General features: G+C 39.9%; 1 protein-coding gene across 1 annotated transcript; it reads left to right on the top strand.

Moving 5' to 3' along the window:
• Positions 1-988: 988 nt before the first annotated feature.
• Positions 989-22,445, top strand: LOC117502437 (galanin receptor type 1-like). Its single transcript, XM_034161492.1, has 3 exons — positions 989-1,731; positions 3,881-3,946; positions 21,824-22,445. The coding sequence occupies exons 1-3, from the start codon at positions 1,117-1,119 to the stop codon at positions 22,175-22,177; spliced, it is 1,035 nt and encodes a 344-aa protein (XP_034017383.1). The 5' UTR covers positions 989-1,116; the 3' UTR covers positions 22,178-22,445.
• Positions 22,446-23,027: the final 582 nt, after the last annotated feature.

Genomic DNA, 23,027 nt, shown 5'->3' with positions numbered 1-23,027 from the left:
GTCATACTGCCAACAATCAAAGTCCCAACTCTCACTTCCACCCTTCTAGTTGTCCTCTTCTCCCACTGTCTCCAGACATGTTTTCCTCCTCTTCTTCTTCTTCACCCAACTGTAGCCTAATTTCCACCAGCACCCTGTTGGGCAATGGCACTGGCGGTGGTCGTTGTTAACCCGGGCCTCGACCGATACTGACTCACCAATTGTGGTAAATTTTACTGAGATGTTTCTCTTCACTGCTTGCCATCTGTTGTTGTGATCACTGGACTCTATATGTGTATGGGTATTGTGAGGCAATGTAAATGTGCACAGGAGTAAATCCTGGATTTTAGGAGTCATTTAAATCATTTTTACAAACATAATGCATCTATTTCTGCAGATTTCCTCATTGATCCAATACTAACCCAGGATACATTCAAATTTACTATAGATACACTGAAAAAAGAGAATAGCTGAACCAACTTTAAAAAGCGATGGAATTGGTCAAACCTGACTGAATTAAGTTGTTTGAACTTAAGTTTGTAAGTTAGCAAACTTAAGTTCAAATAACTTAATTCATTCAGGTTTTACCAATTGTAACTGTTTTTTTTTTTAAACTTAGTTCTTTTTTCATTGTACAATGAGGACATCACCTCAACAAAGTGTTTCAATTTGATGTCTTTTGGATGAGACTTGACCAGTATTTGTGAGTGATGTGACATAAAAACAACACAAAAGCTGTTACAGCTGACCTGGTCTCCCCTATCTTATCATTTCTTTACAAACACAGTTGCTGCTTTTGACATGCAGAATTAAGAACTTATAAATGATGACCACATTTAAAAATGTAAACAACAACAACAACAAAACAAATAGGAATTAACACGTGCGTAAACCAGTTAGAGTTTCTTTGAACATATTTCTCATGTTTTCTATTTGGAAAACGTTTGAAGACGGTGCGTAAAGCAGTGTTTTCCACTGAGTGTGAGGAGGAGTAAATGAATAAATGAATGCACGAGGTGTCCAGGTTTTCTGTGCAGACTTTGCGTTGGTGGGATTTGTTGGTGACGTTTAAAGCAGCGCACGAGCTTTAATTGAAAGAAAATCCTCCCTGAGGATGCGCACGAGCAGCCAGAGGAGATGGAGGACAGCAGCTCGGACAGACTCTCCGCTTTGGGGATGGGCGTCGATAACTTTATCTCTCTTCTCGTTTTTGGAGTCATTTTCTTCCTGGGCGTTTTGGGGAACGCTCTGGTGATCATCGTCCTGGCGCGCAGTAAACCCGGCCAGCCGAGGAGCTCCAGCAACACGTTCATCCTCAACCTGAGCGTGGCCGATCTGTCCTACCTGCTCTTCTGCGTGCCTTTCCAGTCCACCATCTACATGCTGCCCACGTGGGTGCTCGGAGAGTTCATCTGCAAGTTCATCCACTACTTCTTCACCGTGTCCATGCTGGTCAGCATCTTCACCCTGTCCGCCATGTCCGTGGACCGCTACGTGGCCATCGTGCACGCCAGGAAGTCCTCGTGGATCCGCGTTGGGAGGCACGCGGCGCTGGGCGTGCTGCTGATCTGGATCGCCTCGCTGGCCATGGCCGCTCCAGTGGCGCACTACCAGCGCATCGTGCGCACGGAGGACAACCACACGTTCTGCTGGGAGGACTGGCCGGATCACCAGAGGAAAGTCTACGTGATGTGCACGTTCGTCTTTGGATACCTGCTGCCGCTGACACTCATCTCTGTCTGCTACGCAAAGGTGGGCGCGCACGGGCGCAAGTGTGCGTGTCTGGCACGTTTTTGGAGACTGTGGAGAAGAGAATCCAGAGGGTTAAATCAACTCTCCCAGTGTTGAATCAAGTTGATCAACTCTATTCATTTATTCTGTGATTTAACACTGTTTGGAGTGAGACTATATGTTCTTTGCAGGGTCTATTTTATTCTGCAAAATTTACTGCATAGAATTTTCTGGCCACTAAACAATTCATTGCTTGGTGGAAATTTGACCTTCAACGTCAAATGATCTTGACTCCACTGACACTGACCTTTGGGTGACCTTGTCAGGGCAATTTTAGAATTCATGAGGCATACCCAGTTTGACCCAGCTGACCCAAAACAAAGTCTTTAAGGGCATTTCCAGGGTCAACATTCATCCCCACATACAGACAGACATGACCTTGACCCCAATGATTGGCCGTTGACCTTTTAGAATGGACCTTTGTTAAATTATGGTAATTTCCAGCACCTGCCTAGTGGAAAAATAGTATTTATTTTATTTTTGACCTGATTACCTCTTTGCCTTTAATTTCTCCATCTCCCAATGACCTTGATCTTAAACTCTTTAAGGGCAATTCCAGGGTCAGCCTTAATCCACATAACATATTTGGTGGAAACCAGACAAAGAATATGGGATGAGCAGACCAACAAATAAACAATCAAACAAACAAATAACTGACAGAATGAAGCTGAACACAGTCCACCAGGAGGATAAAGTTCACTTTTCTTATGTTATCTCAAAAGGTAAAATGTTGGTTGATTCTTTATCAACATGAGGCCAGAGTGCTCTGACGTTATCACTTGGACACAGTCATGATCTTTTCTGCAGGCTGCCTGAAAAGCTGTCACATGCGAAAGGTCTGGAACACTTCCTTTCAAACCTCAGCGGTGCTTCTGCACTGCAAGATAGAAGCTTCAGGTGTACAGCAGCACGTTGTTGTTATTCATCCGATGATCGGGCAGCTGGCTCACGATGGTTTTCTTTAATATTTTCAGCACTCTGACTGTCAGCAGGATATCCGAGAAAGTCAGAACTGGATTTGAGTTAAATTTGGTGCAGAAGACAGCTGTGGGCTTGAGGAAGAATGGATTCACGCTGAATCCATGCTGTTATTTAGTTTTTTTGTTTTTTTTTTAAATCCACACGGTCTCCTTGTATATAATTACACAAGAATCAGTCGTCTTATTAAGAATTTATGCTCTTTTTAAACAGTAATTTTCTGAAGCAGTTGCTTCATTTTCTGTTTTGAGTGTTTTTCAAAACAATTAATCCTTTTCTGAAGCAGTTGTTCAATTTGGATGAAATGATTATATTATATTGATTATATTGATTGATACAAGGGCCGCAGACAGTTTGTGAGACGACCCTCAAACTCTGAATTCAAGCCACAGTTCACAGTGAAGACAGTGAAGCATGGTGGTGCAAGCATCATGATATGGGCATGTTTCTCCTACTATGGTGTGCATATCATGAATGCTTGGTCTTGTTGGATTTGTGAGAATCTACTGAATCTACTGGTACCTTGTTTCCCATGTAACAATAAGAAATATACTCAGAACCTGGATAAATCTTTTTAGTCACATAGCACTACTATTATTCTGAACACTACTGTACCAGATATAATTCATTCATTCATTAATTTCATTTATTATACAGGAAAAGGTTAAAAGCACAATTGCACATTACCCCAGACCTGACTCAGTAAAAACTGTTTTACAGCAGGTTCCTGTTTTACACATAAACCTACACACAAACAATAATTTCTTTCAATCATGTGGACAATAAACCTAACATGTACAGCACACATTCATAAAATGATCAGACAAGTGAGAAAGGTAGATCAGTGGATCTACATGTGGATACTGATCAACACTGGTTTACTGGCTACTACTGTTCCTCTCATGTCTTCCTGTTACTCCTCCTCCCCCTGAGTGAGGAGTTGTACAGTCTGATGGCCTGAGGGACAAAGATTAGAACATCCGAAAGATGGCTCTTCAACCTTTAATATGAACACAGCTGCAGCTTCAGTGAAGACGCCTTAAAATAACAGCAGCATCACATAAAAGTATTTTAAATCAAAGAAGAAGAAACTGATGTAAAATATAATCACCATTTGTTTTATGTGTTGCAGGTTTTAAATCATCTTCACAAAAAGTTGAAGAACACATCCAGAAAATCAGAACTCGCCAAAAAGAAGGTCAGTGGGAGCAACAGACCCACCCCCCACCCCACCCCTTTACTTGTACACAGCAAATCAAATTTTGATACCAACTATAAAATCATTGTATTATGCAAAGCATGATTCCCAAATTCTCCTCTAACCAGAAAGTACTCAGTGGTTAAGATGAAAGATGAAGCCAAAACAAACACCAGTGGCATGACAGTCACCCTGATGAAACTGCATTTTATTAAATTACAGTTCAATTTGAATAATGAAGTTATTATTTAATATTTAAAAAATCACAGTGGTGCATTTCTGTCCCCATTTTGTCAAATATGTTTAATCTATCAATTACTAATTAATAATGATGATCATGTTGCTTGCTGTTGCATATCTACAAACATTGTGCCTCCAGCATGTAATATCGTAATATCATTGTAAGTGTGCAATACATTATTTGACCAGTAGATGTCAGTAGTCTCCAGTGAGCTGTTAAATGAGCCTTGAAGTAAAGTTTTTGATGTAGCAGCAGTGGTGGGCACAGATAACCAAAAAATTAACTTCGATAACAGATAATCAGATAACTGAAAAGTTATCTTTGATAAAGCTAAAACGATAAACCACCCAAAAATGTATTGGAAGTTACAGATAACCGATAAATTCCAGTATTGTCTCCGGTACACTTGCAACTACTAACAAGCTGATTTTGAGTTTTAACACCACGATCGCTTCTGGAAGCATCAAAGGCGATGACATACCCAAAGAATGAGTCAGCACTTCTGTCTTTGAGTGTCCTGCCCCCTGGAGAAAGCTCCTCTTTACTACATGGCTTCCAGCACAGCCAGCGAAGCCACAAATCTCAACTCTCTACTCAATCACAATGCTGCCGTCAGGTGGAGGTCTTGGAAAATAAAGCAATGGTGACTTATGGTTTGGTGTAAATAAAATGAATACTGATAGAATAACTCCATTAATGTCAATTCTGTCATTTGCACAAAGTTAAGATAAAACACATATCTTTTAATGTTGAATAATGCACTAATTCTGAAGTTTTGTAACAAACAGACAGATGGCATTCTGGGTAAAATGTGCCTCTGGTAACAGTGATTGGTTGACTCATTCATTCTATGTAAGCCAACACGTTAATAAGAGGTGTGCTTTTGTAAAATATGCCATTTTTTATTTGTAAAAAAAAAAAAAGGCATTTTCAAAAAAAAAAAAAAAGCCAAGTTGTAATTGCCTGCTCCCAGACCACCAATAACCAGTAAAAATCTATTTAAGCATACAAATTCAAAAAGAAAAAATAATATAGCACCTTCAACTGCACCACAGACTAAAACTATCAGGAATAGTGGACAGAAATGTCTGGACACAATTGCAGGACTCAACAACGTAGCTTTGGTTCGCAAAGGCGTTTACTGAAGGATTCAGTGGGGTTTGGTACACGGCAAGGCAGTCCAAAACAAGCAAACAGATCAAAAACATCAGGCTTAAGGCGTGGTCAATACAAACATGCAGGTGGTCGAAACACAATGTGGAAGCAGGACTAGGAGACATGAATACAAGGCTGGAAGCGAAGGCACAATGCGCAACGATCTGGCGAAGGAGTAGTGCCACCAGTGGGACATAAATCCACCCAGGTGATGAGATGCAGATTAGAAACAGGTGTATGGAAAGATCCAGAAATGGGTGTGGCCAAAACTGAGTGCAACGCCCACCACCAAGCACCAAGAGACACAGACAAGAGAGATATTGAGCTGAGTATTCCATTAACTTTAACTAGTAATGACTTCATGACTTTCTTTGCTAACAAAATTTTAACTATTAGAGAAAAAATTACTCATAACCATCCCAAAGACGTATCGTTATCTTTGGCTGCTTTCAGTGATGCCGGTATTTGGTTAGACTCTTTCTCTCCGATTGTTCTGTCTGAGTTATTTTCATTAGTTACTTCATCCAAACCATCAACATGTTTATTAGACCCCATTCCTACCAGGCTGCTCAAGGAAGCCCTACCATTATTTAATGCTTCGATCTTAAATATGAACAATCTATCTTTGTTAGTTGGCTATGTACCACAGGCTTTTAAGGTGGCAGTAATTAAACCATTACTTAAAAAGCCATCACTTGACCCAGCTATCTTAGCTAATTATAGGCCAATCTCCAACCTTCCTTTTCTCTCAAAAATTCTTGAAAGGGTAGTTGTAAAACAGCTAACTGATCATCTGCAGAGGAATGGTCTATTTGAAGAGTTTCAGTCAGGTTTTAGAATTCATCATAGTACAGAAACAGCATTAGTGAAGGTTACAAATGATCTTCTTATGGCCTCGGACAGTGGACTCATCTCTGTGCTTGTTCTGTTAGACCTCAGTGCTGCTTTTGATACTGTTGACCATAAAATTTTATTACAGAGATTAGAGCATGCCATAGGTATTAAAGGCACTGCGCTGCGGTGGTTTGAATCATATTTGTCTAATAGATTACAATTTGTTCATGTAAATGGGGAATCTTCTTTACAGACTAAAGTTAATTATGGAGTTCCACAAGGTTCTGTGCTAGGACCAATTTTATTCACTTTATACATGCTTCCCTTAGGCAGTATTATTAGACGGTATTGCTTAAATTTTCATTGTTACGCAGATGATACCCAGCTTTATCTATCCATGAAGCCAGAGGACACACACCAATTAGCTAAACTGCAGGATTGTCTTACAGACATAAAGACATGGATGACCTCTAATTTCCTGCTTTTAAACTCAGATAAAACTGAAGTTATTGTACTTGGCCCCACAAATCTTAGAAACATGGTGTCTAACCAGATCCTTACTCTGGATGGCATTACCCTGACCTGTAGTAATACTGTGAGAAATCTTGGAGTCATTTTTGATCAGGATATGTCATTCAAAGCGCATATTAAACAAATATGTAGGACTGCTTTTTTGCATTTACGCAATATCTCTAAAATCAGAAAGGTCTTGTCTCAGAGTGATGCTGAAAAACTAATTCATGCATTTATTTCCTCTAGGCTGGACTATTGTAATTCATTATTATCAGGTTGTCCTAAAAGTTCCCTGAAAAGCCTTCAGTTAATTCAAAATGCTGCAGCTAGAGTACTGACGGGAACTAGAAGGAGAGAGCATATCTCACCCATATTGGCCTCTCTTCATTGGCTTCCTGTTAATTCTAGAATAGAATTTAAAATTCTTCTTCTTACTTATAAGGTTTTGAATAATCAGGTCCCATCTTATCTTAGGGACCTCGTAGTACCATATCACCCCAATAGAGCACTTCGCTCTCAGACTGCAGGCTTACTTGTAGTTCCTAGGGTTTGTAAGAGTAGAATGGGAGGCAGAGCCTTCAGCTTTCAGGCTCCTCTCCTATGGAACCAGCTCCCAATTCAGATCAGGGAGACAGACACCCTCTCTACTTTTAAGATTAGGCTTAAAACTTTCCTTTTTGCTAAAGCTTATAGTTAGGGCTGGATCAGGTGACCCTGAACCATCCCTTAGTTATGCTGCTATAGACGTAGACTGCTGGGGGGTTCCCATGATGCATTGTTTCTTTCTCTTTTTGCTCTGTATGCACCACTCTGCATTTAATCATTAGTGATCGATCTCTGCTCCCCTCCACAGCATGTCTTTTTCCTGGTTCTCTCCCTCAGCCCCAACCAGTCCCAGCAGAAGACTGCCCCTCCCTGAGCCTGGTTCTGCTGGAGGTTTCTTCCTGTTAAAAGGGAGTTTTTCCTTCCCACTGTAGCCAAGTGCTTGCTCACAGGGGGTCGTTTTGACCGTTGGGGTTTTACATAATTATTGTATGGCCTTGCCTTACAATATAAAGCGCCTTGGGGCAACTGTTTGTTGTGATTTGGCGCTATATAAAAAAATCGATTGATTGATTGATAGGGACAGAAAAGAGCAGGCAGGAAAAAACCCAGCACCGAGAAACCCATAAAAACCTAAAGCACAGGTACAAATGTGGTTTATTAAATATTAGGTCTCTCTCTTCTAAGTCATTGTTGGTAAATGATATAATAATTGATCAACATATTGATTTATTCTGCCTTACAGAAACCTGGTTACAGCAGGATGAATATGTTAGTTTAAATGAGTCAACACCCCCGAGTCACACTAACTGTCAGAATGCATTTCTTAATAACATTTACATTTACTTTAATGGACTACCCAGCAGTGGGGAATAAGTTTCATTACAGTAGAAGTCTTTCTGAAAGCGCTGTAACAACTAGGTTTAAGGATATGATTCCTTCTTTATGTTCTTCAATGCCATATACCAACACAGTGCAGAGTAGCTACCTAAACTCTGTGAGTGAGATAGAGTATCTCGTCAATAGCTTTACATCCTCATTAAGCACAACTTTGGATGCTGTAGCTCCTCTGAAAAAGAGAGCCTTAAATCAGAAGTGCCTGACTCCGTGGTATAACCCACAAACTCGCAGCTTAAAGCAGATAACCCGTAAGCTGGAGAGGAAATGGTGTCTCACTAATTTACGAGGTCTATTAGAAAAGTATCCGACCTTATTATTTTTTTCAAAAACCATATGGATTTGAATCACGTGTGATTGTGTCAGACAAGCTTGAACCCTCGTGCGCATGCGTGAGTTTTTCCATGCCTGTCGGTTGTGTCATTCGGCTGTGAGCAGGCTTTGAGTGAGGAGTGGTCCAGACCCCTCGTCAGATTTTCATTGTCAGGAAATGGCGGAATGATTTGGGCTTTTTTTTCCATCAGAATTTTTTCAGAAACTGTTAGAGACTGGCAGCTGGAAACCATTAGAAAAATTTATCTGGCTTTCGGTGAAAATGTTACGGGCTTGGTAGAGAATAAGGAGTGTTACTGTCGCTATAAGGACAGCCCCCAGGGGCTGTGGGGCGCACCACGGTCCGAAGCCGCCATCGACAGGCTGAACGACCATTTCATTTCTAAAACGATGGCTGTCTGGATCCGTGACCATCGTGTGCCATTTCTCTGGTTATCACGAGAGCTGGACATCAACCATTTTCTGGCAGATTTCACTTTTAACAAGAGATTTTGTCATGGAAAGCCGAGCGGAGGCTTCGCGCGTCACGATGGATTCGCTACTGGAGCGAGACAAAACCACTTCCGTTTTGGTCTCACAGGACGGCTTTGAGATGGCGTTCAGACAGCTGTCGGTGGTTTTTCCATCGAGTGATTATCCGAGAAATTGAGGTTGTGCCTGGACATGCCAGAACATGTCCCGTGAGGCTTCATCACGGCGTTGCTGTGCGCCATGTGACATCGCCGCGACGTGCGGAATTCCTCAGCACGTCTGTCTCAATGTGCCGAAAAAGTGCTGATGTCAACATCGTTTCACAATTCCTGTGCTAGTCAAAGGACGTCCCGGATAAAACACAGCATCCAGTTTGGAAATGAACGGCACATTCCACTGTTACATGAGTTTTTGTCATGGAAAGAAGAGTTTCAGTCAGGTTTCAGAATTCATCATAGTACAGAAACGGCATTAGTGAAGGTTACAAATGATCTTCTTATGGACTCATCTCTGTGCTCATCCTGTTAGACCTCAGTGCAGCTTTTGATACTGTTGACCATAAAATTTTATTACAGAGATTAGAGCATGCCATAGGTATTAAAGGCACTGCGCTGCAGTTTGTTGAAATGATCAAATTTGAAAATGTCCCATATTCTAATGTTGATGAAATACTGAATGCTTATACATCAAGTGTTTTAAATGTATTGGAAACCATTGCTCCAGTTAAAGTTAAATTGGTTAAAAATAAAGAAAAAGCACCATGGAGAAATGAAGATTTGGTCAGGGCACAGAAAAGGGAGTGTCGGAAAGCCGAGCGAAAATGGCGAAAGTCAAATCTTCAGGTTCATTATGAAACTTACAAAGGTATGCTTTGTGTGTTCAACTTGACTTTACGTCAAACAAGGGAAAGGTATTTGTCGAAAATAATTTCAAACTGCAGTAACAATTCCTGTGTCCTTTTTGCCACAGTTAATAGATTAACAAATCCTTCAGTTTCTCTGCCTTTGGAACTGGTTTCTACTTCCAAGTGCAATGAGTTTGCAAAATTCTTTAATGACAAAATTCAGACCATTAAAAATGCTATCATTTCAACAACTCAGATGGTATCACTGCAGCCTCTGAAACATCTAGAGTTGGCACATTTTACACCTGTAACTGGCAAAATTATTGATGATGTTATCTCTGGTCTGAGTTCATGTACTTCTTGCCTAGATGAGTTACCCACTAGATTCCTGAAGTCTGTGCTTAGCACTTTGCTACCAGAGATCACTCATCTAGTGAATACCTCGCTGCAAACTGGAACATTTCCAGAGGCCCTGAAAACTGCTGTCATTAAGCCTCTTCTAAAAAAGAGCAGTCTTGATGCAGCAGTCTTGAACAACTACAGACCTATATCAAATTTGCCTTTCTTAGGGAAAGTCCTGGAGAAAGTGGTTCACAAACAGCTCACTGACTTTCTCGTTTCTAATAAAGTTTTTGACATTTTCCAGTCGGGTTTTAGGCTACACCACAGTACAGAGACAGCTTTGATTAAAGTGACAAATGATATCCGTGTAAACACAGATGCAGGCAAAGTCTCAGTCCTGGTTTTGCTGGACTTGAGCGCTGCCTTTGACACAGTGGACCATGGGATTCTACTACAAAGGTTAGAAAATTGGGTGGGAATCACTGGTACTGCATTAAACTGGTTTAAGTCCTATCTTGAAGACAGGACATACTTTGTTGAAATTGGAAATTGTGTCTCGAACAAAGTGGCGCTGACCTGTGGGGTTCCCCAGGGGTCTATCCTGGGACCACTCTTATTCAATTTGTACATGCTTGCATTGGGTCAGCTGATACGCAGCAATAATGTATCCTACCATAACTATGCAGATGACACTCAGATCTATGTGTCATTGACAGCAGGTGAACTGGGGCCTGTAGATTTACTTTGTCACTGCATCGAACAGATTAGTTTGTGGATGCAAAACAACTTCCTCCAATTAAACTCAGATAAAACTGAAACCATTGTCTTTGGCCCACAGAAACAACGAGAAAGAGTCATTTGTTACCTCGAGTCTCTCTCTCTAAAGCCTAAAGATCAGGTTCGAAACCTTGGCGTAATCATGGACTCAGACCTAACTTTAAACTGTCACATCAAATCAATAACATCAGCAGCTTTTTACCATCTAAAAAATATTGCTAAGATTAAAAATATAGTATCCAAATCGGACTTACACTTGTAATGGTGTACTCACTGGCCTCTCTAAACGAGCTGTCAAACAGCTACAGAACATCCAAAATGCTGCAGCTTGAGGCCTGACAAGAACCAGGAAATATGACCACATTAGTCCAGTGCTCAGATCTCTGCACTGGCTTCCAGTCACTCAGAGAATAGACTTTAAAACAGCTTTGCTTGTGTACAAGTCTTTTCATGGTTTAGCACCAAAGTATATCTCTGATATGTTAGAGCCATATGAACCATCGCGGGTCCTGAGATCCTCTGGGACTGGTCTTCTACTGGTCCCCAGAGTTAGGACTAAACACGGAGAAGCAATGTTTCAGTTTCATGCAGCTAAAATCTGGAATAAACTCCCTGAAATGGTGAGACTGGCTTCATCTGTGACAATGTTCAAATCCAGGCTGAAAACTGTTCTTTTCAGCTTGGTGTACGAGTATTGAGAGTCATCTATTTGCCCTCTTCTTTTTAAATGTAGTTTTGAAATGATATTTATGTTTTTATGATTTTGTGTGTTTTGTGTTTTTATCTATATCTTGTAAATTTTATGAAGCTGTGAAGCACTTTGAATTGCCTTGTGTACGAATTGTGCTCTATAAATAAACTTGCCTTGCCTAGCTGTTCAGCTTTGTTTACCATGTTAACGGTCTAAAAATTCTTCTTCTTCTTCTTCTTCTTCTTCTTCTTCAATATTTATTTCATTCATTTAAAATAAAAAACAAAACAAAACAGAAAAGCAAAAATAAAGCATCTCAATTACCAGAATGAAAAGGAGCAGAGAGAAGAACAAGTCTTATATTTTCTGCCCCTTTTTACAATACAGTCTTTCAATATCCAGCGTCATTATTCGACATTATTTAACAGATTGTATTTCTTTAACTTGTCACATACCACTGACTTATTTCATAATTATGACCATTATTTAATAGATTATATCTCTGACAGGTTAAATTTTTAAACTTAAAACATTTTAAACATTATTAACAAATTACCTTTTTGACTTCCTTACAGCCCACTGACTTATTTCATAGTTTCATACTTACTTAATACATCTAGTTTAATACGTTTTTTAAATAATTTAAGCGACCTTAATTCTTTAATTTCTTTGTTGAGATTGTTCCATAATTTTACCCCATTTACTGCAATACTCCGTTCCTTTACTTTGGTTCTAAATCTTGGTGTTGTGTGGGCCGCCAGAAGAGGAGGTACTGCTGGCCCACCACCAGAGGGCGACCTGTCTGGAGTGCGGGCTCCAGGCACCAGAGGGCGCAGCCGCCTCACAGGAGCAGCCAGGGTGACAGCTGTCACGCATCACCTGCAACAGCTGTTACCAATCATCTGATCGGCAGGAGTATATCAGCAGGACGACGTCTCCACCTCTTTGCCGAGATATCGTTCTACCTGGAAGGTAATTTCTCATCTGACTGTGAATATCTGTTGATTGTGTGAGTTGGATATTCCGTTTCTTTTTTCCAACGAGAGGTGGAGGTAGTTTTCCTGCCGTGCGGATTGCTGGGTGCAAACGCGCCCTCATTTAACTGTTCTTTGTTCCTCGCCAGCAGTACCAGGTCCGACACGCGGAGGCAGTGGCCACCTGGGAGTTCGGGACTTGGCGGCTCCAGTATTCCCGGGGTCCTGTGGTGGAGGAAACCGTGTGGTTCCGGTTCTACTTCGGAGAGGCGTCTCCTATCTTCGAGCCTGCCCACACGACACCTTTGTAAATTGAATTTTGTCCATTGTTGTAATCCGTTGTATTTGTTGTGCACGTTCGCAACAGTAAAGTGTTGTTATTTGACCTATTCCATTGTCCGTTCATTTGCGCCCCCTGTTGTGGGTCCGTGTTCCTACACTTTCCCAACACTTGGTTTTCTAAAGACTTCTATTCCTTTCAATTTATAACTACTTACTCTTTTCTCAAACATATTTTGAATATTTGTTGGTAAAGCATTTTTATTAGCTTGGTACGTTGTAATATTTTCAAATCGACCAGATCACGAAATTTAAGTACCCTATACTTAATGAACAATGGATTAGATGGAGCTCTAAAACCACTGTTGCTAATCACCCTTAAAGTCCTTTTCTGCAGAATAAACAAAGGTTGTATATGTTGATCCACAGATTTCTACACAATAAGTTAAATATGGGAAAATCAATGAATTGTACAATGTTAATATACCATAACTATTTAATGAATATTTTAATTTATGCAAAACAGCAATGGCTTTCGCTATTTTTCCTTTTATGGAATTTATGTGTGACTTCCATGTAAGATCTACATCAATCATGACTCCTAAAAATGTAGTTTTTTACCCTTTGTATATCCATTCCATCTATTTGTAATGACACGTTATTTTTTTTTGCTCTGTCATTAAGCAATTTGGAATTTGTCTTATTAATATTTAGTGACAGTCTGTTTATATCAAACCAATGTTTAACCTTTTCCAATTCTGTATTTATCACTTGTGCTACTTCCTGTATATCTGATCCAGAGTAAAACAGCGTTGTATCATCAGCAAATAAAATGCTACCAAGCACATTAGATACATTCATAAAATCATTGATATACAAAATAAACAGTTTGGGTCCAAGTACCGATCCTTGTGGTACTCCATAAGTAATATTACACAATTCTGATTTGGTATTATTTGTCTGAACAAACTGTTTTCTGTTTTCTAAGTAGCTTTTTACCCACTGATGTGCAATACCTCTTATTCCATATTGTTGTAACTTGTGAAGCAATCTTGAGTGGTCAATAACATCAAAAGCCTTTTTCAAGTCAATAAAAATACTTACAAAATTCTTATTTTCTATTGTTATTTTCTCTATTAATTCCATAATTGCCATAGCTGTCAAATGTTTTGTTCTGAATCCATACTGAGCATTATTTAAAATATGTTTCTCAATGAATTTATCCAACCTTGTCACAAAAACTTTTTCCATAATTTTAGGAAACTGGAAGCAATGATACTGACCTGTAATTAGAGAAATTGTTTGTTTCCATTTTTATATAATGGGACTACCTTGGCAATTTTCATTTCATCTGGAAAAATCCCTGTTGACAGAGACAGATTGCAAATTTAAGTGAATGGCTCAGTAACAGTTTCTATTATACTTTTTACAGTCATGTCTAAAACTTCATGGTCAGTTGATCTTTTGCTTACACAGTTTTTTACAATATTTCTTATTTCATCTTTTTCCACATTGTCCAGGAAAATACTATTGACCGTATTTACAAGTGTATGTAATGTATCTTCTACTATTGGTTTATTTCCCACCAGACTTGATCCTACATTTGAAAAATAATCATTAAACCCATTTGCCACTTCTTTTATGTCATATATCTCTTTGTTTTCTTTGACAAAGTAATTTGGAAAAGTTGCATTCGCTCCATCACTTTCAATCACACTTTTTATAATTCCCCATGTTGCCCTCATATTATCTTTGCTCTTATTTAATTGTTCACTATAATCTTTTTTTTTGTTTCCTAATTATTGTCAGTTTATTTTTATATTTTTTTGTATCTGTGTTCTGTTTCCTTTGTTTGCATTTTTAAAAAAGCACCTGTATAAATAGTTTTTCTTTGCACAAGCATTTTTTATTCCCTTTGTCAGCCATGGTTTATTTACTCTTTTCTTACTAATTTCTATTAATTTACAGTTTTTATTATATGATTTCATCAATATTTTTATAAATGAGTTATATGCTACATTAACATCACTGACATAAACTTCTTCCCAATTTTGATTTTTAAGATCATATTTTAATGCCTCTAAGGCTTTTACTGACTTATCTCTTTTAAAGTTTATAACAGTTTTTTTCTTGTACCTATTTTTATATTTAAATATTGAAAAAACTGGTAAATGATCGCTAACATCTGTCATCAAGATCCCATTCCTGATAATTTCATCTGTTCTATTTGTAAATATATTGTCGATTACTGTTGCACTTTACGATGTAATTCTGGTTGGTTTTGTTAGCAAGTGGAATAACCCCAAACTATACATTGAATTCACAAAATCACTTAATCTTTGGCAACTGGAGCTTTCTATGTTAATGTTAAAGTCTCCACATATAAAAAGCGTTTTGTTTTTAATTTGATGGAATAACTCTATTATTCTATCTGTAAATTTCACAACACAAGTGTCTGGTGCTCTGTATACACAACTGATTAGAATATTCTTAGATGTTTCATGTACAAGTTCCACTGTTACAATTTCTATGACGTCATCCACAGTTGTCATTTCTTCTACAATTATACATATCAGATCTACCTTTTTGTACAGAGCAACACCACCGCCCCTTTTATCTCTTCTGTTCACAAAATACAGCTCATATCCCTCCATTTGAACATCAGCCATGAGATCATCATTAAGCCAAGATTCAGTGATTGCAACAATACTAAATCTATTTTTAAACTGATTTAAATAATCTTTTATTTGTGACATTTTACAATACAAGCTTCGACTGTTTATATGTATGAGTGACAGGGTATCTTCTGCAATTTTTTCACTATTTAGCTGTTCTACCGTATAATACTCACAACCAATTGTTTTTACGAGGGCTGTCAATAAAGTAACGGTCCTTTTTATTTTTTTCAAAAATTCATTCATATAGTTTTTGAAAAAAATAAAAAGGACCGTAACTTTATTGACAGCCCTCGTAAGTCAGTTATACTTTCATCAATATTAGTGTCTATGTCATATATTTTATCATCTGTTTCCATGTTTGATCAGATTTTTTTTGTTGGTCCAATTACCAGCAGACGTCATATTTGATTGTCTATTCAGGTCTGTATTTTGTAAGGTCCTCCATGTTTTTGATTTGTATACCGTTTGTTCCTTCTTTTACTCTAATCCACACCCTACAATTCCAGACCCATGTAGCAACGATGTGCGTCTGTTTTTTAATAGTCTTGCTTCCCTAGCAATATCTGCATTTTTTTTGGTTAGATGCTCATTTATGTAGACACTCGTTCCTTTCAAATTCTTTGCTTGTCTTAATAATTCATTTTTATATTTTCTGCTTGTAAATCGTATAACAATGTTAGACAGTTTATTTTTTCTATCTTTAGTTGGAACAGTAAAGCAGTTGATATCGTATCTTGATGGATGTCAACACCTTTTTGATATAAAAAGTTTGTAACTTGCTGTTCCAATGATTGTTGTTCTTCAGGTAGTGCATTCTCCCCACTGGTTCCACCAGAATCCACCACCCTTGCATATGTCCGATGCCTTGTTTCTAGTCCAGATGTTATAACATCATCTTTTCTAGTGAATTGTTCAAGTTCCTCTACACGTTGTTCAAATTTCTTAATGATCTTGTCCTTCTCTTTAACCAGTTTTTGGAGTTCTTTAATCTCCACCGTCAGCTTGTCTAAATTAGACATGTCTTTTAATATCTGGTTTATTGAAGTCTTTATCTCCTCTATATTTTCCTCAAGTTTCTCCGTTTTCTTGGGTGGTGCCATGATAACTATCGTGGCTTAGTATGGCCACTGTTAATTGCAAAAAACAATTCTCACCCGTAACCTCCACCACCACAGGTCCGGTCGCCGCGCACCAACCCTCCCCGTTGCTAACCTTGTTCACAGCCGCCCCCAGCCTCATTCGTAGCCGCTGCTAGCCACGGATGTAGCCGCCATCAGCCAGGAATGTAGCCATAGGCAGCCTCAGATGTTACCGCCGCCAGCCTCGGTTGCCGCCGCCACCAGCCCCGGATGTAGCCGCTGCTAGCCGCGGACGTAGCCGCTGTTAGCCTCGGATGTAGCCGATGCCTCGGGCCTGGATGAGCCACCTCCACCGATGCCTCCGCCGCCAGCCCGGGATGTAGCCGCTGCTAGCCGCAGACGTAGCCGCTATTGGCCTCGGATGTAGCTGACGCCTCGGGCCTGGATGTATCGCCCCCACCGTTGCCGCGGGCCTAGATGAAATTATCGGACAAAAATGTATTGGAAGATAATTAGTCCGATAATGGTTTTCAAAGTGATCTGAAAAGATAATCTGATAATGAAAACATTATCTTTGATAATTATCGGTTATCGGATTATCGGAAATGTGCCCACCACTGTGTAGCTGTTGGTGTGAGTAAGAGAGAGGAGCTAATTAATACCATGGAACCCATGCAGGAAAAACAGCTTGATGACAAAGTTGTACCAAATTTGTTGGAGCGCTTCCACTGACAACAGCGACCAGCTAACTGCTTTGGATTCCACTGTATCTGTGATTTAAAACTCAAGTGAAATTACTGACTGACAAATGTGAGGACCTTGAAGGAGAGTAAGGAGGAATAAGGTTGGTCGAGGTCCCGGAGGGGGTTGAGGCATGCATGATCTGGACGAGGTACTCCTGCTTGACCTCTTGCATCCGGGCTAAACCCAGGGAGGGTGAGCGGCTGGTAACAAGAGAACACGGCCCTCCAAAGAATTAATCCAGGTTTAAAAACTCATCTTGGGTTAGGATTAGGTTTGGGTTAGGGGTGGAGGTTTAAGTAGGGCTCGGTTTAGCCCTGGACACAGTTCACATCTGGGGCCAAGTTCACATCAGGCCGACTTCTCCAGCATTTGAACAGAACCGGCCTTTTGTTGTTAGAGTTCACTTTTTTTCACCTGAGGGAATGAGGCGGCCTCCTGTGCTACATCTCTCCTTTACCGGGGTAAAAAGTTATTTATTTTTTCCTGACTACATTCCCTTGGTTGCTAAGAGATGTGCTGCATTTATGCACGTCACATGTCAACTACATTCATGTTCCAGGGTAACATTTTACCTCAGGCTTCCCATTACGCTCCAAATGAGTTTGTCCAACGGTGCCAGACACACCTTTGAAGACCCGGCTGCTGAAATGGACTTTGTGAAAGCAAATATAAAAACTGTGGTCTCCTCTCAAGCTACAATTTAAAGACTGACAGCTGGCTGGCGTAGTAAGCTAGCTCGCTATTTCATGAGAATCCGGTTGGTAAGCAGTTCCCCCCTCCCTTCTACTTTTACTTTGTGATGTCTAAGCCTGAGTCACTTTGTTAATATGTGTTTTACACACACACACACACACACACACACACACACACACACACACACACACACACACACACACACACACACACACACACACACACACACACACACACACACACACACACACACACACACACACATTACTTTTCTGTGGTACTACTATAGTGCAGCAGATAACAATACACGAGGTCTGTTAGAAAAGTATTGGACCTTTTTATTTTTTTCAAAAACCTGATGGATTTGAATCACGTGTGCTTGCATGAGCAAACCTTGAACCTTCGTGCGCATGCGTGAACTTTTTCACGCCTGTCGATTGCATCATTTTCTGGTAAGCAGCCTTTGTGTGGGACGTGTGCAGTGCGCTCGGCGGATTTTCATTTCAAGGAAAAACACGGAATGACTGGAGCAGCGTCGCATCAAATTTTGCCAGAAACTGGGCGACAGCCAGGTGGAAACCATTCGGATTATTCAGACGGCTTTCGGTGACGATCCTGTGGGCATCACACAAATTAAGGAGCGGTACAACCGGTTTAAAGACGACCGCACAATGGTGGAGAGCGAGCCGCGCTCCAGTCGGCCATCAACACGTTGAAATGACCAGACCATTTCCAAAGTGAACGCTGTGGTGATGCGGGACCGTCATGTGACTGTCCGAGAAATTGGGGAAGAGGTGGACATCAGCACTTTTTCGGCACATTCCACTGTGACAGAAGATTTGGCCATGAAAAGAGTGGTGGTGAAATTCATGCTGCTGCTGACGGTGGCGCAAAAGCTCCTCCGTGTTGAAGTCTTACAGGACATGCTGTGACATGCCCACCGATTCCACAATTTCTCGGATAGTCACATGACTGAAAAGTCACCGAAAGCCGTCTGAATCAAAAAAGTTCACGCATGCGCACGAAGGTTCAAGGTTTGCTCATGCAAGCACACGTGATTCAAATCCATCAGGTTTTTGAAAAAAATAAACAGGTCCGATACTTTTCTAACAGACCTCATAGATAATATGTAAAAATTGGAGGTGAAGTTAAAAAAAACAACAAAAAAGTCAAGGTCAAGCTGAAGGTCTTGGTCAAAATGTGGAGAGATGTTTTCTTCACACTTGAACTCAAGATTGACCCCAGAGAAATTAGATTAGTGTCAAAAAATGGCAGACAATTTGCATTTTATTTGTTGTCATCCATATTATGGCAAAAACATGAGGAGATTTTTGCAGACACACACACACACACTACCTTTCTGTGGTACTACTATAGTGCAGCAGATAACAATATGTACAGAGGAATCTTTCAAATGCTGAAACAAGCACCAAGTTTGGCACAAATACTCCTTAGACATTAATCTTTTGGAAAAAAAAGCTGATTGGCTACTTGAATTTTCATCAGTCACTGATAGTCCAAACTACACCTTTTTGGAATCTTTATGATCATTTTTCAATTTTGACACCTATGTAATTCTTCAGTTGTCTCCTACCTGGTCACCTACTGAAAATTAAAGTGGCCAGTGTTTTGTTTTGTTTTTTCCCAAAAGAGTAATGTCTAAGGAGTATGTGTGCGAATTTTGGTGCTTGTTTCCAGAAATGAATGACTGTTACAGTTATCTGCTCTACTAATATAGGTGTTAGGATCTGTGTGTTTATGTACATAGTTTGGACACCCATCTTTTTTTTTTTTTCTTTTTTGCCATATCTATGTACCTGTACACATTGCCCAGAGTCAGGCTGTCTGAGTGCTATAACAATGTCGACCCTAAATGTAATAGACGTCATCAGGCCCCTGCTGTCCATATTTGTATGTTTTTGGTCCTGCCCTTCTTTACGTACATTCTGATTGCACATATTACCTCTTTTTCAGTTTGTGTCATGACTGTATTAATGCCAGCAGCAGTCACAGGATTATTTGGAGTCTTGCCTCCTACTCTGGTTCTTCTAAAATACAAGGCAGATGTTGTGGCATTTGTAGCCTTGCTAACTAGATGTTTGAGTTTAGGAAGATGCCAGTCTCCTTCCCACTCCTCTCTCCACCAGGTAGCGATATTGCTCCATTACAAGAACCTTGACTGCAGGCTGCTGGACAATGAACGGTAAATGCAACAATTTGGGCTCTTGTTGCATTTACCATTGTGATACTTGTGTGTCACTGAAAATTCAATAAACAAATATAAGAGGACCCCCCACCACCACCTTTCGTTATCTACATGAGAGCTGGTCCCCTTCATGGAAACTGCCATGTGCATACAGTTTTTCAATGTATTTTCATTTATATAGTGCCAAATCACAACAAAGTTACCTCAGTGTGCTTCACACAAGTAAGGTCTAACCTTACCAACCCCCAGAGCAAACACACAGGTGACAGTGGAAAGGAAAAACTCCCTCTGAGGAAAAAACCTCAAGCAGACCAGACTCAAAGGGGTGACCCTCTGCTTGAGCCATGTTACCGACACGATTTACAAAACAATTCACAAAATGAATATGCAGGAAATGTTGCCCGTGCACAGGAGAGGGGGGTTATAGGAACAGACACTAAATTCATCTCTGGATGGAGCTGCACCTCAAACAGAGAGAGAGAGAGAGAGAGAAAAACAGAATCAAGCATAAGAAAGACAACAAATACAGTATAATTTGTCAGCATTAAACAACAAGAAAAACAGAAGAAATACTAAGGCGATCACCTGCCACTAGCCCTAAGCTTCACTAAAAGACCCAGAATTTAGATAAAGTTTAGGCCATGGCCCGCTCTGTTTACTAATAAAATGAATTTAAAGGAGTTAAAGCATAAAAACATACTATGCCAGTATGCTAGCCATATGAAAGAGAAAATAAGTGCGTCTTAAGTGTGGACTTGAAAGTTTCTACAGAATCTGACTGTTTTATTGATGCAGGGAGATCATTCCACAGAACAGGGGCATGATAAGAGAAAGCTCTATGACCCGCAGACTTCTTATTCACCCTAGGGACACAAAGTAGTTCTGCACCCAAGCCTGGGCTGGTACGTAGGGTTTAAGTTGGTCAGCTAAGGCAAGAGACCATGAATCCCCATAGCGATGTGGAAACATGAAGTGAAAGAAAATTGAGACTGGTGACGACATCATGCAATCTCCAACCTCACCGCTAGATGGCACTAAGTCCTATACATTGTAGCTTTAACACTGAAGCTCTACTTGGAAAATCTACTTTTAAAATAAAGGAAACCAGATTGCTACCTGATATTCTTCTGCATTTCCCAGATATTACTGAACTGATGTCTAATTTAAGTATTTTCAGTCATTTCCTCTATTTAAATGTTAAAGTTCATTCTCTCTTTCACTTTGAACAAACTTTATGCATTGCCAAAGAGGTATCCATCGTCCTGCAGATAAGCAATCAAACAGAACCAAAAACATAATGCACATAAAAGAATCAAACCATAAAAACAAAATCCAGGGCAATTAAGAAATGTCAGGCAGTACTGAGGGGTTTCTTTCAAAATGGCAATTAAATGGTAATAATGTTTAGACTTTTTAAGAATAGAGTGAGAACAAAAATTTCCTTATTGCACCATACATTCTGCACCAGATGTGGTTGCCAGAGACAATAAACATAATATTAAATCCATTGTGCCTAAAATTGTGTAGCTTCACTGAAGCCACGTTTCATGTTCTGTTCTCCACCGTGGTGTGTTCTGCTGCAGACGGCGCAGACGATCCTGGTGGTGGTCGTGGTTTTCTGCCTGTCATGGCTGCCACATCACATCGTCCACCTGTGGGTGGAGTTCGGCTCCTTCCCGCTGAACCAGGCCTCCTTCGTCTTCAGGATGGTGGCCCACTGCTTGGCCTACAGCAACTCCTCTGTCAACCCTATCATCTACGCCTTCCTGTCGGAGAATTTCAGGAACTCCTACAAGCAGGTGTTCTGGTGCCGGGTGCCTGGCGAGTGTCCTCTGAGTGACACCAGGGAAGTCCGCACCAGAGTGGAGACGGTGGCATCCATGAACATCAGTGTGACTCATAGAGGTCAAAAGCCTCAGATGAGCAAAATGCTTTGATTATGCTGAATCTTCTGTGTTCTCAGTTCTGTGACTTTTAAAGACATTTGTGCGACAAACTCATATAGGAACCGAAGCCAAACACAACCTGTTTTAATTTAGAATTCACTGATTTCTTATCAGCTTTAAAGGAAGCTCTTGTTCAATTAGCGGTGAAGTAAATAAAAAAGTCAAGGTCAACTTCAAGGTCAAGCTGAAGGTCTTGGTCAAAATATGGAGAGAGGTTTTCTTCACACTTGACCTCAGGGTTGACCCCAGAGAGATTAGATTAGCGATTTGCATTTTACCAAAAGTGTTGCGTTTATATTTTTGTTGAGTGAGCAAAACCAAAAGTGTTGCGTTTATATTTTTGTTGAGTGTATGTTTGATCATAGATCATTTTAAATTTGACCCCTTTGACCTTAGTGTCAGACAAAAATGGGAAAATGTCAAACAGTTTTTAGAAGACAGTGTTGGACATTTTGATTTCTTATTTGATTTCTTAAGGCTGAGCTCTGGTTTAAAAACATATAGACACATATTTTGATAAAACTGCCTGCATGGTTTCAATTACTGGGAAAATTAGCTGCAGAAACTCAAGATTTTACAAAGTGGAACTGAATATTTGTCAGTAAGATTTTGATTAAGAAAAAAAAATCACTGAAGGAAACCATTTTGAATGTGTAGGTGTAATTAAAATATTTATCAATTGTAAAAAAAAACGAGAATGATGAGAATCAGCTACAGTTTAAAAGAAATACATTGAATTTTTGTAATTTATCAGTTGGATTTTTGCCTTTTTATTGTGTTCTGATGTAAATATCTCAAGGTTTTATTGATTTGCTCTCACATCCTGATTGTCTTCTAGCTG

This window comes from Thalassophryne amazonica, chromosome 20 (assembly GCF_902500255.1).
Source record: "Thalassophryne amazonica chromosome 20, fThaAma1.1, whole genome shotgun sequence".
Classification (NCBI taxonomy): Eukaryota; Metazoa; Chordata; class Actinopteri; order Batrachoidiformes; family Batrachoididae; genus Thalassophryne; species Thalassophryne amazonica.
Note: the sequence above shows the minus strand (reverse complement) of the source record. Positions and strands in the feature narration are given on the sequence as shown.